At 44.6% G+C, this 13998-nt stretch overlaps 1 protein-coding gene across 4 annotated transcripts in view; it reads right to left on the reverse strand.

Annotated features, from left to right (window-relative positions):
• TBXAS1 (thromboxane A synthase 1) overlaps nt 1–13998 on the reverse strand; it is a 207933-nt gene that overhangs the window by 87349 nt on the left and 106586 nt on the right. For all 4 annotated transcript variants that reach the window (XM_082240544.1, XM_082240547.1, XM_082240545.1 and 1 more), the window contains exon 6: nt 3735–3851. In XM_082240544.1, coding sequence (XP_082096670.1) covers nt 3735–3851 — 117 coding nt within the window. The remainder of the gene's footprint in view (nt 1–3734; nt 3852–13998) is intronic.

The following is a 13998-nucleotide window of genomic DNA, read 5'->3' on the forward strand; positions in this document are numbered from 1 at the left end:
TTGAAGACTAACACATTTATTATGGCATAAGGTTTCATGAACTAGAGTGTTTGCTGCATCTGATGCAGTGGACTCCAGTTCACCAAAGCTTATGCTATAATAAATATTGAAGTGCCGCAAGACTCTGCTGTTGTCACTGCTGCTTGTTTTAACAGTTTGCTGTTGCCATGTACGAGTCTCTGCTCTCTCTCCCTTGCTAGCAGTTGGTACTGCCCCTTAACAGCCATACAGCATGAGACCCAACAGTGTGCGCTCCCTTCTCTCCTTTAAATAATTAACTCAGTAAACACAGACATCCATCCCTGCAAAGCACAATGTCCAAGGAACCATTTGTGCAGCTAAAGTATGTCTGACTCATGCCGGCAGGGGTTGCTCTGCACAAACCAGGGGCCTTATCTTTCGTTAGGTATAAAAACAGAAGTAAAACTAGAGGATTTTCCCTGTGCCAATGATGACCCACAGTAAGGGAGATTAATTTCTGCCAAGGCAAAGCAAAACTCTCTCTTTCGGTTCCCTCAGCCTCATTTACTGAAGAGGCCTTTGGATTTATTGTTCACACACCCAAACACATTCACACACCCTTAAAATCCTAAGGATTTATTAAATTTGCTATCAAATGTGGGGGGGGGGGGACAGAGTCAGTTGTCTAGGTGCATAACCAATGATATTGTCAGTTCTGATTAATCAGGAGTCCGTGCCAGGCTTATGGCCAATTAGAATTTACCATAATAAGGAGGTGACAGCTGGTGTTGCTAAGCAACAGCTGTCTATAGAGCTAAAGGAGCCAGACACATTTAGATGCTACTGTGGATTTCGACAGCAGCATGTCAAAACAACACAGGCTTCTGACCAGTGGAAAATTTTTACAACCGAAGAACAGGCACTGGAATGAGGAACGTGTTTACTTTTTGAGCCTAAAATTATAAAAGACGAGAATTCCACCTTCCTTTCAGGGATGAATTTTGAGGCATTACACTGGATTTTAATCAAGAGTTGCTGGAAGTTGGTCGCAGTCTAAATTGAGTCTCGCACTGCTTGAAAAAGGTATGGAGAAATCAGCCGCGCTGGAATACTAATATAACTCCTGTCCAGTCTGAAGAATCTGCCTTGCAGCTCTGTTATATTCTAGCAGCTTATTGCTATTAGAATAAAAAATAACAACTATCAAACACAAACATGCCCTCTGCTTCAGTGCTGCGTGCATTATATGTGCAAGAGAGCTCATAGCTCTGCAATGATCAGTAAGGGAGACAGCAAAGACTTTTTTTCCCTGTGGCAGGCAATGGTTAAGGTTAGGTTACTCATGAAAGCAAAAATAAATTACCAGCACTGCCCAGGACTCCACTTATGCCAGAAAGGTGCATTTCCTATTAGCATTCCTGTGTTGGTATGAATAAAATAGGTATTGAGCCAACGGAACTGTACCAGGGTACATGCAAGCTATAACCATGGCTACTGTGTTCGTTTGAAGCTGCAAGTTGCAATCCAGAGCCCTCTGCATGCAGCAGATGGAGCCCCACAATCATATGGGGAAACAGCCACTCTGCCACAGCTGAAAAAGAAAAAGCTCAGCTGGCATGCATGAAGCTGCTACACTGTCTGGACTGGTCATGTGCTAGACGGTGGGTGGGCAGACTTCATGCTTCTCAGATCTATTTTGGTTTTGCTTTCTTACAAGAACAAGATCTGCCAACCAGAGCCTTGTGCAAAAGACATGCAGTTCAAATTAAAGAACAGGGTTTCTTTAAATGAACACGTTTTCAGTCCCAGGATTTAACTGAGCTCACAGTCCTTTCAAACGAAAATCGACTCCTGGTTCAATTCCTTCATTTCAGCAACTTAATTTGGGTGCATAAGGTCCTATTGCTGCTGCTATTGTTAAACATCTGGAATCCCAGAACTGTTGCCCATCTACCAAAAATCACCCAGAGACCTAACAGTAGACCCTGATAGATCTACTTTCATGAGTACACACTGGCACAGATGATGAGATACAAGACAATGAGAAAGTGAACGTATTATTTTTAAAAGTAGCATGAGGAGAACAATAATATACCAAGTAGTTCACAGGGGCTGTCTAGCTGCCATCCTTACAACAACCCTGTAGTAATATTAGTGTTACTGACACTTACTGTAGTAATATCAGTGCTAATAATAATTATTATTATTTATTTATTTATTTATTTATTTATCCATCCATCCATCACCCACCCATCTGGCTGGGTTGCCTCAGCCATTCTGGGTGGCTTCCAATACATAATAAAACATCAAACATTAATAGTAACAATCTGATCCAATATTTTTTTTTTAAAATCACAATAACTTTAAAATAAACAACTTATATATTATATAATAGTATATTATAGTATGTTATAATAGTAATATTAGTGTAATGAGTTTGCAGGTGCAAGTCACCCTAAAGTTCTAGGTCCATCATGTGTTAGAATTTAATCAATGCTTGAAGTGTGAAAACTGGGTTGACAGACCAATGTGTTATTAAGCCAGACCCTGTGCATTAGGCTGTGTACTAGACACTTCTAAATCCTCTGGAAATAACATGTGTGAAGAGCTAACCAAGCTAGGCAAAATTTCCTATGTCCAGGATATAGCCTGGGGTGATGAGCCATTAGGAAAGCCAATGGATCAAAGGAACTCTGTGTGATACAGCAAATGGCTAGGACCCCTCCCTCCACCACCACTGTCCCTGCTGTGTCTCATTTCCAAGAGGAAACACAGCTGGAACCCCTGGAATCTTGCACCGTTGAGAGATGGGGATGGCGTGCAACAACAGGTAAGCACCCCTGCCCCACCCACTACTGGAAAGAATCCCCTCTGCTTGAGGCCCTAAAGCAGCTGTCAATCAGAGCAGACCAATCTGGAGGAGATGGACCTTTATTCATTTTGCCAAATAATTGTTCCTTGACCTCCCACACATGCTATTGACGTGGTATGCTAAATTACATTAAATGAAGTACCTCCCAAACCAGTCACCGCTGCCTGCTCTCACACAATTGCATTCTTGAACGGTCATATAAAAACAAACGACAGACCCCCAAAAATGCAGGCAATGAGAGAAATCTCACCATCAAGTTCTAACCAAGACAATCCAGGAATGCTAAATAAATATTGCTATCCCAACCATGCAGTGTAATTTTATTTTACATAACTTGCTCTCTGATTGCAAACTGCCCTAGTTTTCCAGCTCTTGTACCCTCGGGAGATTTCCAGGTTTCCAGTGTCACAAAATTTGCTCATTTGCAATCTGTAGAGACGTCAGGAGCCAAAGTTTACTGGGTTCTTGGAGAGCACAGACCGGGCACCCCCAAACTCAGCCCTCTGGATATTTTGGGACTACAACTCCCATCATCCCTAGCTAACAAGACTAGTGGTCAGGGATGATGGGAACTGTAGTCCCCAAACATCCAGAGGGCCGAGTTGGGGGATGCCTGGCGTTGACAAATGAGACAAAGAATTCAGAAAAGAAAACTCACACTTGGTTCTCTGATAAGCAGCCTGATAAACAAAACGAAACAAAAACCCTTCTGCCCCCCAAAAAGCAATGACTTTACATAGGCAGAGCAGCGAGGCATTAAACAGTTTGTCAGCGGATGACTGACAGCCATTAATTACGCAGTCATCTAAACATCACACACTTGGGAAACATCCAGCAAGAGGAAAAAGAAAAGCTTCTTGTACTGTACATGGAATCACAGCACCTGCTTCCTGCATCTTACCTCTTTCGTCTTTGCGGCGCTGAAGACTGGGGTCAAGAGGCTTCGGACATCTTGCCACCTCTTGTCACGCAGCATGAGAAGGCTGTCTGCAACAGGCTTAGAAGCCAAGACTGGAGTCTGATTGAAGGAAGAGACAGACAAGTACATTTAAAAACAAAAATCCATCTCTTTGTAATAGAAATTGAACTGTTTATCACCGGAAAAGACAAAAGCAGTTCAATAGTGAAAAACTAAGATAACATTCAGATTCCAGCACTCTTAGAGTGTCTACATGGCATTCTCTGCAAAACTCAGTATGGTGCATGTTGCTGGAAAAGGCACCACAGAAAGACAGGTATATCTTTCCCAGGGACACTCCAGTACACCTGAAAGCCAGCCAAGAAGCTTCCATCCCTCGTTGGAAGGGACCACGAGGGCCATCTGGTCCAACCCTCTGAAATGCAGGAACCTTTTGCCTAAGGTGGAGCTTGAACCCATAACCTTGAGATTTACCAACTGAGCTACATGCAGCTGGTCAAGAGATTAGCTCAGATTAGACTCATTGTATCTGCAGGGATCTGGCGCACGTTGGTTGAACATTCAAGAACACTCCAAGTGCCTGTGGAACAAAAGTGTGCTCTACAACCAGCAGGTGTAAGTCTTCAGAGAGCCCCTGGAACAGTGGCACTGATGTCCTCCGAAATCACACTCGTCAACTCCTAATGTGGCCACACAATACTTCTTCTCCCATTCAAAAGTTGCACTGCTGCTCACCTGCTGACAGAGCAGCAGCAAAGGGGGGAAGGGCAGTGTGTGGCAGCACAACTGGACCAGCTAGGAGAGCATGTGTGGCTGGAGAAGGGTGCAGCTTGGAGAAGGGCCCAGATAGAGAGGGGCCCAAAGGGCCACATCTGACCCACAGCCCGAAAATACCCACCCCTGATCTAAGAGGTCCACCCAGAATCCTTTGCAATGCTACAGAGAAAATGCCGATCTCAAGTCATGCCCACATGTGATCCAGTAGCTGCACCTGAGCATCCTTTGCAATATAGGCATACTTACATGGGAGGCAGGGATGCGGGTGGCGCTGTGGGTTAAACCACAGAGCCTAGGACTTGCCGATCAGAAGGTCGGCAGTTCAAATACCCACAACAGGGTGAGCTCCCGTTGCTCGGTCCCTGCTCCTGCCAACCTAGCAGTTCGAAAGCACGTCAAAGTGCAAGTAGATAAATAGGAACCGCTCCTGCGGGAAGGTAAACGGTGTTTCCGTGCGCTTCTCTGGTTTGCCAGAAGCGGCTTAGTCATGCTGGCCACATGACCCAGAAGCTGTATGCTGGCTCCCTCGGCCAATAAAGCGAGATGAGCGCCGGAACCCCAGAGTCGGCCGCGACTGGACCTAATGGTCGGGGTCCCTTTACCTTTTTACATGGGAGGCACATTCCGCCCCCTGTGTGTGTAAGTGAAATTGTGTGAAGTTGGGAGCACCCTCTAAAAAGCTTCTAAATGCCTATTCCCCGCCCTGGTCTCCCGATCTTTCTCCCGCTCTCTCTTCAATCCAAACCAAAACTGGCTGCAAGCTAGAGGATGCGTGAGAAAGTGAGTTCTACCCTGCACATCAGCTGTTAATAGGGGAGACTGAGCAGCCTAAACAAAGCCCCACTGTGCCTCAAGTCTCTTCGGGGTTTCCTCTGCCCTCACCGACATTCTCTTCGGGCTCTGGAGAGGGTCTCCTTGTGAGCCACGAGGTCCCTACAGCTCTCTCTCCCCATTTCCTGGTATGATTCTATTTGTTTATCAATTTCCCAGCACCATGTCCAGTCATGTGCAAGTAGAACACACATAAGTGTGTGTGGGGGGGGAGATGCCTGGACTGCAATGGATCCTGTGATGCGCCTTTTATAAGTGGTTTCAGTGCCACCCCTCAAATAACTTGACATCTTAGCTGGGCTAGCCCTGAACTAGGCTTCTTTGAAGGACAGAGCCCACAGACCTGATACCACACTGAATACTGCACTTGTCAAGATTTCCTTATCTCACCACAAACACTTTTGCTGTTCATTGCATAATGTGTGTTATTGCTTCACACAGGCCAGGACAGAACTGAGCTCAGTGCAGGGATAAGTGCCTCAGTGCAGGATGAATTGAAGTGCCTTCTCTTCCACAGAGGAGAGAGAGAAATATAAAATGCTTTAAGTGAGCATTTCTGAACACATGAAAGCGACCACAAATTATCAGAATCGGTGCTCTGCCACTTCTTTTTCTCCCCACTTCTTTCAAGTCACCTGCAGTCAGGTGATTATTCTGATTTATCGGCTGAATATTCTATAACTGCTCATTCCCATCAAATCCCTCATCAAAGCCCATCTTTTCTGTGAAGGCTTTAGGAAAAAGTCCTACGTCTCCATATCCTACTGTAAGTAACTCAAAGGATGTTTAATGAAAATAAACACATATTTTTCGCCAGTTTATCTCTGTCTCCATCTCGTTCCTCTTCCACTGTTGCCTCCCCTCTGTCAAATGTTAGATTGTGAGTTCCTTGAAAGAAAGACTAAAGGTGCTATAGCAGTAACAACAACAAATTAATAAGTGAAACGTGTAACAAAATGCTCCTTCCTAACAGGAGCGATCCTATTCAGGGTTCCAGCCAGCCACACCCTTTTCTAGGGTACCCTCTATTGCATTCCCCTAATTTTCCATTCTTCTTTTCCACACCATTCAATGTCCCATCATTACCAAGAGAGTGCTAATAAGTTACTTTCATGTCCCATCAAGATGAGCCCTTATGTCTATATAATATAGCAATGCCACAAGAGGCAAGAGTCCAGCAGTAAATGGCATACATAAGGTTTGTAAGAGATGATTGAAAAGAAGAATTAGGAGCATTTGCTGCTACAATGAACCAGAGGGCTGGACAGAATGCAAAAGTTCATTTTCTGTATTTGATCCCCACACTTGTTTTGCAAAACCAAAGACGCAAACCACGTTTTACAAAATACAATAGCATACTTCATCAATTAATAATTAGTGTAGAGTGGTGGGTATTGTTGGACATGAGCCAGAGAAACCTGAAACCCCTGCTCTGGGGGGGGGGGAGAAGCCATCTCAGGGCACATGAGACCACCATGTTCTCGAAGCCAAGCAGGTCAGATCAGTTCTTCTCATTTCTACAGCAATTTGAGGCTTGTTTTAAATCCTCATGAAAGCTCTTCAGCATTTCAGAATTTATCCTAATAAGCACTGTTTTATATGCAGTTTTGACTAATGCACATATTTTTGCAAGCAATTTCTTCTTTTGTATGCTATCTTCAGTACAATGTACTTATTTTATGCATATTTTAACCTAATAATAATACTGTTTTTCTAAACATTGGTTGGTTGGAGAACTGCATTGCAAAATTTGGCCAGTTTCAAAGGATGGCTGTCGTTGTTTTGAAAACTGCGAATTTGATAGATACAATTTGTGATCTGAATCAGATTTCTCACCATCCCTGGAGGCTGACACCACTACTTATCAACTGTAAGGCAGGGTAAGGCCAGACCCAAAGGGCAGACATCATGGTCTGCCTGCTCAGTGATCCCTGAAGCTCACATAAACCCATTATGTCATCGGTTTGTGCCAGTCTTAGTTGAACACACTGCAGGTGCACCATGAGGGTAGCTGCATTAGGCAGTCCAGTTTAACCTCCATCCACACCTGCCATCAAACAGTAAACCTTGAAATGCAATCAATCCCATCCCATCCTCTTCAGTTGCCACTCACTGATTGTGGATGAAGAGTGTAGTCCTCCCACCCTATACGTGTGCCTGCCAAGTGCCCTAGAAAAAAAATGTGACATCCCTTTCTTTGCACAAAATCGTGCCGGCCATTTTGGCTGATGTGCTCTTACGCTATGAATCTCCCAGGTCCATGATCTTCGGTGCTGCGTGAGATCTGCCCCCCCAAAAAATGGTTTTGGGGGGGCGAGAGCGAGGCGTGGGTCACATGACTCACCTGGGCGTGCATCCCAGAAGAGGCACATCCTGGTCTGAAAACGCTGAAATGCATGTATATACTGTCACTGGAGCAAAGTGGGGCTGGAGCTCAACAGCTAGGATACAATGGTGTTTGTGATAAAGAGGTGGAATGGAGGTGTGCTTGGTTCAGTTAATGTTTTAGCTGAAATAGTTTACATATACATTTAGGACGGATGTCCAAAGTAATACACATACACACAAAGAATCATCACAAAACTGTGGAAACACAGGGGAAGCAGATGGGGAAAAAACTTCAGGTGCTTGAACAAAGATTTATGTCAGGCCCTTGGCAATTTGGAATAATCAATTGGAGTTGCTATTGTGGTTTATTTACTTGATAGAAATTGCTATACAAAATGTGCCCCCAAAGAAGAATTATTTCAAAACACATCAGGCCTGAAATAAATCTTTCTTCAAACAGCTGAAGTTCTTTCCTCTTTCCTTCCCAAAGTAATACCCGACCAACATAATAGAAGTATGTATACAGTGTATTGTTCACTAGCCCATTAATAAAGATACCTGATTTACAAAAAAAAAGTTTACTAAATTCCAACAGAGATAGAACTTTGTATTAGCTGAGGCAAAAAAATAAATATGGTAATACTACCCTCTGCCTCACTAATTTCTGCTGAATTCCATCAGCAGCTAAATCTTCACAAGATTGGAGAGGAATTAAAAAGGGGGAAGGGTGTGTTGCTTAAGACTCTGACTATTAAATTATAGAGATGATATGGCTCTAAACTAGTACACCAAACGCATAACTATCAACCCATCCCCTACAGTTAGCTATTCAATGCAGACATAAACTGAAAAGCAGTAAATGACACTGGAGTACTGGTTGGGTGGTTGCCATCCATCTGTCTTGGGAGACACTAGAAGACTTTGGGGTGAAGTCAAACCATTGGAGAATTACAGCGCCTGATGTGGCTGTAGAAACCAATACTGGAGAGACATGCTTTGATGCAGCTGGGGTAGATGAAGGTGTCTGGTTGTGCTGATGCAGATGTACCATGCCTGAAGCCAGCCCCCTGTTGAGCACGTCCTTGGGGATCCTGCCGTCTTTCATTCTGTGGACATGACTAAGCCAGAGTAGACGTCACTGAGACAGGGTGTGCACACTGAGACAGGAGTGCAAACATGCTTGGAATGTGGGCTTGGGAGAGCACATCTTTGTTTGAGACTCTGTCCTTTCATGTGATGCCCACTGAGGTGTTACTCCTGGTGTGTGTAAGCTGCCTATGTCTCACTACCATTAAGCAGCGTGCTCAACACGCAAGCCTGGTAGACCTTCATCTTGGTATTGGTCATTAGCATCACATTCTCCTATACCTTCGGAGAGATGAGCCATTGTCATAGCTACCTTGCCAATATGCTTGTCCAGCTCAGCATCAATGGAGAGGTTGTTGGTTATGGTGGAGCCCAGGGAGACAATATCATCTATCACCTCAAGTGTGTGGTCACCACTGCTAATGCATGGAGTGCTGGCCATGTCCTGACCCAAGATGTTGGTCTTCATCAGGCTGATGGTAAGGCTGAACTCCCTGCAGGCTGGGGCCGTATGGCTGATGAGTCTCTGTAGAGCTTCCTTGAAGTGTGCTGTCAAGGCTGTATCATCTGCAAACAATGTCTTTTAGATAAGGACCCACCACACTTTTGTCTTGGTTGAACAGACCCCCGTCGCTCCTTGAATGGATGTACACACCATCTTCAATCAAGCTGAAGGCATATAATAGCAATAGAGAGAAGAATATGCCAAAGAGAGTTGGGGAAAGAACACAGTCCTGAAGCTACTCTAGAGTAACTGCAGTATAATTTGGTGGAAGCATCCCTGAAGCCTTTCCTAACCGAGTGTCTTCCAGATGTTTTGAACTACAACATCCATCTGGCTGTTGGTTGTCAGCCGTGACTCCCGCTAATTGATTTGCGAACCTCAATTAGCGATTTATGGCCGCCCGGCACACTTCCGCTCGCAGCTCTCCGTCACGGCTTAGCAGAGTTTCGCACAGCGGTGTAAAACTGTCACGCAGCTTGGCTCAGCTTACAGACAAACACACAGAGCACCGGTTTGTCTATTTACAGCTGTTTATTCCAACATTTCCTCAGAAATCTCCAGGACGTCTCGCAGCCATTATGGGACTGCTCTTTTCCCCTCACAGCATAGAGTGAGAATGGCAAATTCCTCCCAAGCTCCTCCCAAGCTTCGAACTGAAAAATTAAATGAGCTATGCCAGGCTGTGTAAGATACGGACACTAATAGAGTAGAAAAGTTGAGTAAAGAATTATACATTAATGTCAAGATTTTCAAAGAAGAGCGCCTAACCTTTTTAATTCATACTTAGGAATTCACAAAAGGTGTCCATGTTTCAGATGAATTAAATTTAATGGGAGTCGCAGTACTTAATTAGCAAAGTCTAATGATTCAAAAAAGTTTTGGTTTAAAATCAAGTTCAATTAAGACCTTTCAGCTCCCTTGGCCTCAACAGGTGTGAAAAGGATCTAAGCCAAGTCAATAAGGCCTGTTGTAATCTTCTGTATGGTACAAGTCAACAGTCTTTACAGATCAGACAAAACCTAAATGTTCACTGCCTCAGCTTAGAGGAGTTTTGTCTGGAGTTAGGGTAAGCACACCATAACACATGACTATGGCTTTTAAGGAAAAGTTTAAAGTAAAACACCAAAATGGCCAGGCAAACTTCTGATTGTAATATATTCCATTGTGTTGGTGTCACCATGGAAAATGCCTAGAGGTCTGGTCATTCTTGATGACTAGGCCCATGCCATGATAGCTAACAAACATGGCAGCCCATAACTTGTGGTCTAGTCCTCCTCATGTATTCAAATAATCAAAAATAAACTCCTTTTCATCTGATGGCATATACTCAAATATGCTACGCAGGGCACTGAAAACCTTGTCTCTGCCTTTAAGTGACGAGAGTTACAACAGGGCCTCCAATAGCTGATAAATGAAGTGAGGTAATCTTCCCAAGTAATTCCACTGGAGTTTCAATGTTTCATAAGTATATGTTGCTTCCCAGAAGGCCTACACACCACATTCGCAATGCTCACCAGCACTGTTCCTGTGCCTATAAAAAGTACACTTGGCCTCATTCAGGCAGCCCAGTTTGTCAGCCAGCACGTTCCCCTGTAATGCTGCAGTAATGATGTTAACTTTGTGCAGCTCATGATCAGCAGCTTGTCTTGCAAATATTCTCAGTCACTCAACTCGCAGGTCTTCATCTATTCTGAAATACATCAACCTGACACTCCAGCTCCCCAGCTTGGAAGTTTTATAAATAGAGACAGTGTTCCTTCTTTCATATTCCTTCCCCAATAGGAAGAAGTAATTCACAGTGCTTCAATGAAACACATTGTTTCTCATCATTATAATCCAGGCTGCAAATGCTGGAAAGATTTATGCCACGTCTCCTTGTCAAAAGATGTTTGTAGCAGTGGCACTGTTACACTAGTGTGCATGGGTTGCCAGTATGGTGCCCTCAGGCACACCAGCAGAGATGCTGCCTGGCACCTGCAAAGCCCCATCTTCCTGCCCGTTCTGCTGCTGAAATGAGGTTTGGAAGAAGCCTCCTACTGTTCTAGGCTTCCTCTGCCCCTCCAAAATTGTCCCACTCCTGCTGCAATTAGGCTTGAAAAAGCCTTTTATTGGACTTCATAGCTGTATTCTCCAGAAAGTTCACCCAAGCCTAATTGCTGGAAGAGGGTTAAGAGGTAGGGCTAGGTGTGTGTGTGTGTGTGTGTGTGTGTGTGTGCGTGTGTGTGTGTGTGTGGTCCATGAATGGTGTCCACAACTGTTTCTCCCATTTGCAGATATGCCTGCAGGCCCAAAACACATTGCCAAGCCTTGCGCCAGTCCACCAAGCAGTCTCCCCATCCTTTCCAATGGTCAACACCATCTGATGCTAGACAATAATAATAGTGCACACTTTTGTACAATATTTACGAGGGTGGGGAGGGGGATATGTACTGTAGAAATGTCACACTGAAGAGGAAACTGCATGAGCTACCACAGAAGGAAAGTAACAATCCTGCTTCAGAGAGTAATGGCTTAGTATGTCAGGGTGATTTATTGACTAGGCAGTTGCTCAGTGTCTTTCTCTAAAATATCTGCCATCCACTTCCCCTGAAGGACCACAAAAAAGAATCCTACCACAAGCATGTCTCTCCGCCTTTTCCTTACAGATTCCTCTCTCCCCTAAAACAGCGGTGATCATATGAGGATAGCAGGCTGTTCTAGAGCTTTTATGCAGCAACTTAACTCACATCCACACCATACCATTAGAGCAAATCCAATGCACATCTAAACCACTTCCCCCAAAGAATCCTGGGAACTGTAGTTTGTAAAGGGTGCTGGGCATTGTAGCTCTGTGAAGATGAACAACAGTTCCTAGGATTCTTTGAAGGAAGCCATGCACATTAAATGTGCTTTAAAAATATGATTTGGGTATGACCTTAATCCAGTCTTATAGGTGATGAGAGAAAGGTGCTCATGTACTCAGCAGAATGTGTTTGAATCAGAGCCGGCTGGCTTATGAGATGAAGAGCCCACCTCAGGCAACAGAAGTGCACAAGGTGGTGCTCTGCCCATCCCACTGTTTCCGCTGATGCCGGCAAGAGGGAGGCATCTTCCCTGCTCCTAGGAGCAGAAGCCAAACAGCAACACTTTGTGGAACGACCCAGCTGCAGACGTGCCATCAACTTGTTCTGGGTTCCTAGACTTCCGTACCGTCTGTTCTGAATTCCTGCTCCTAACCAAGCTCCTTCCCACCCACCCTAAAAGGATGTTGTGGGTCCAGTGGCGAAAAGACTTTGAACATTGATTGTGCGCTCTATATTCAGACTGTTCTTGTTTCTGGGGTATGTTTTGTCTGACGGCCTTGAGGCTGGACTGTGCCAGCCAATGTCTTATTTGCAATTCAACCCCCCTCTCCAAACAAATCTGCTTTGCTTTGTTTTGCCGCCGACTAATTTTGATCACTTCCTAGGAGCTGATGTTTCACAGGCTTGCTCAGTTTCAAAAGGCAGTATAATTTTGTGCAGCTGCATCCCAAGTATTTCTGATCTAACTTGTACTTGATCCGACTTGCCATTGAAAGGGAGCTTTGCACACACTGCCAGCCACTATTATTAGCACCATTCAGTGTCTAATCCATCTGATGTTCTTAGGTCCAGTTATCAGCAGGCATCAACTGCTTGTGGTTAGGACAGAAAAGGTGATTTGCCTCAGCGAGGAAAAATCTTGACGCTATTCTTTACATTCTTTATCGAGTTCTCAGTTTTGCTTTACTTAGTTATCCAACATTGGCTGGGGTTACATTTCTATCTCACATAATCCCTGTTTTAAAACAGCTGCACTACTTCGCAGTTCATTTCCAGACCCAATTTAAGATGCTCATGTTAGTGTTGTTTAGGGCTTTAAACAAATCATGCCCCAAATACCTGAAATAGCTCCTCATTCCCTTCTTGGGTTGTGGCCCACAAGGCTGCATTCTTTGCAGCAGGCTTCAAGTTGTGGTAAAAAAGGTAAAGGTAAAGGACCCCTGGGCGGTGACTATGGGATGCGGTGCTCATTTCGCTTCAGGCCGAGGTTTGTCCACAGACATTTCTCCAGGTCATGGGGCTGGCATGACTAAACCACTTCTGGTGCAACGGGACGACATGATGGAAGCCAGAGCGCATGGAAATGCTGTTTACCTTCCCGCCGCAGTGGTACCTATTCATCTGCTTGCACTGGTGTGCTTTCGATCTGCTAGGTTGGCAGGAGCTGGGACAGAGCAATGGGAGCTCACCCCATCGCGGGGATTCGAACCGCCAACCTTCCAATCGGCAAGCCCAAGAGGCTCAGTGGTTTAGACTACAGCGCCACCCGCGTCCCTGAAAGTTGTGGTACTCCCTCCTCACAGAGCTTGTAATACTTGAGAGATATATTTTTGGGACCCATCTTATTTCTGTGGTTGTTAAGTTGCTTTAAACTGTTCTTAATGTTGTGTTTTAATTTTTGTAACCCGCCCTGGGACCTTGGGGTGAAAGGCAGGTAAAATACATGGGCTCATATGACAGTGACACAAAACCAAGCCAAAACCAAGCCTTCAGTGGTATCAGTCCAGATTTGTGGAATGCTCCTCCAACAGAGATTCAGTAGGCATCTTCAGTATTAATTTTTAACCTTTTCTATGCTGCCAGGCTCACAGAGACAATTCAAGGGGGGGAACCCTGTTACAGTAATCTGTGATCTGTGATTTCCCATTTTATGTGG

The sequence above is a fragment of the Podarcis vaucheri genome (assembly GCF_965113315.1).
Source record: "Podarcis vaucheri genome assembly, chromosome: 10".
NCBI lineage: Eukaryota > Metazoa > Chordata > Lepidosauria > Squamata > Lacertidae > Podarcis > Podarcis vaucheri.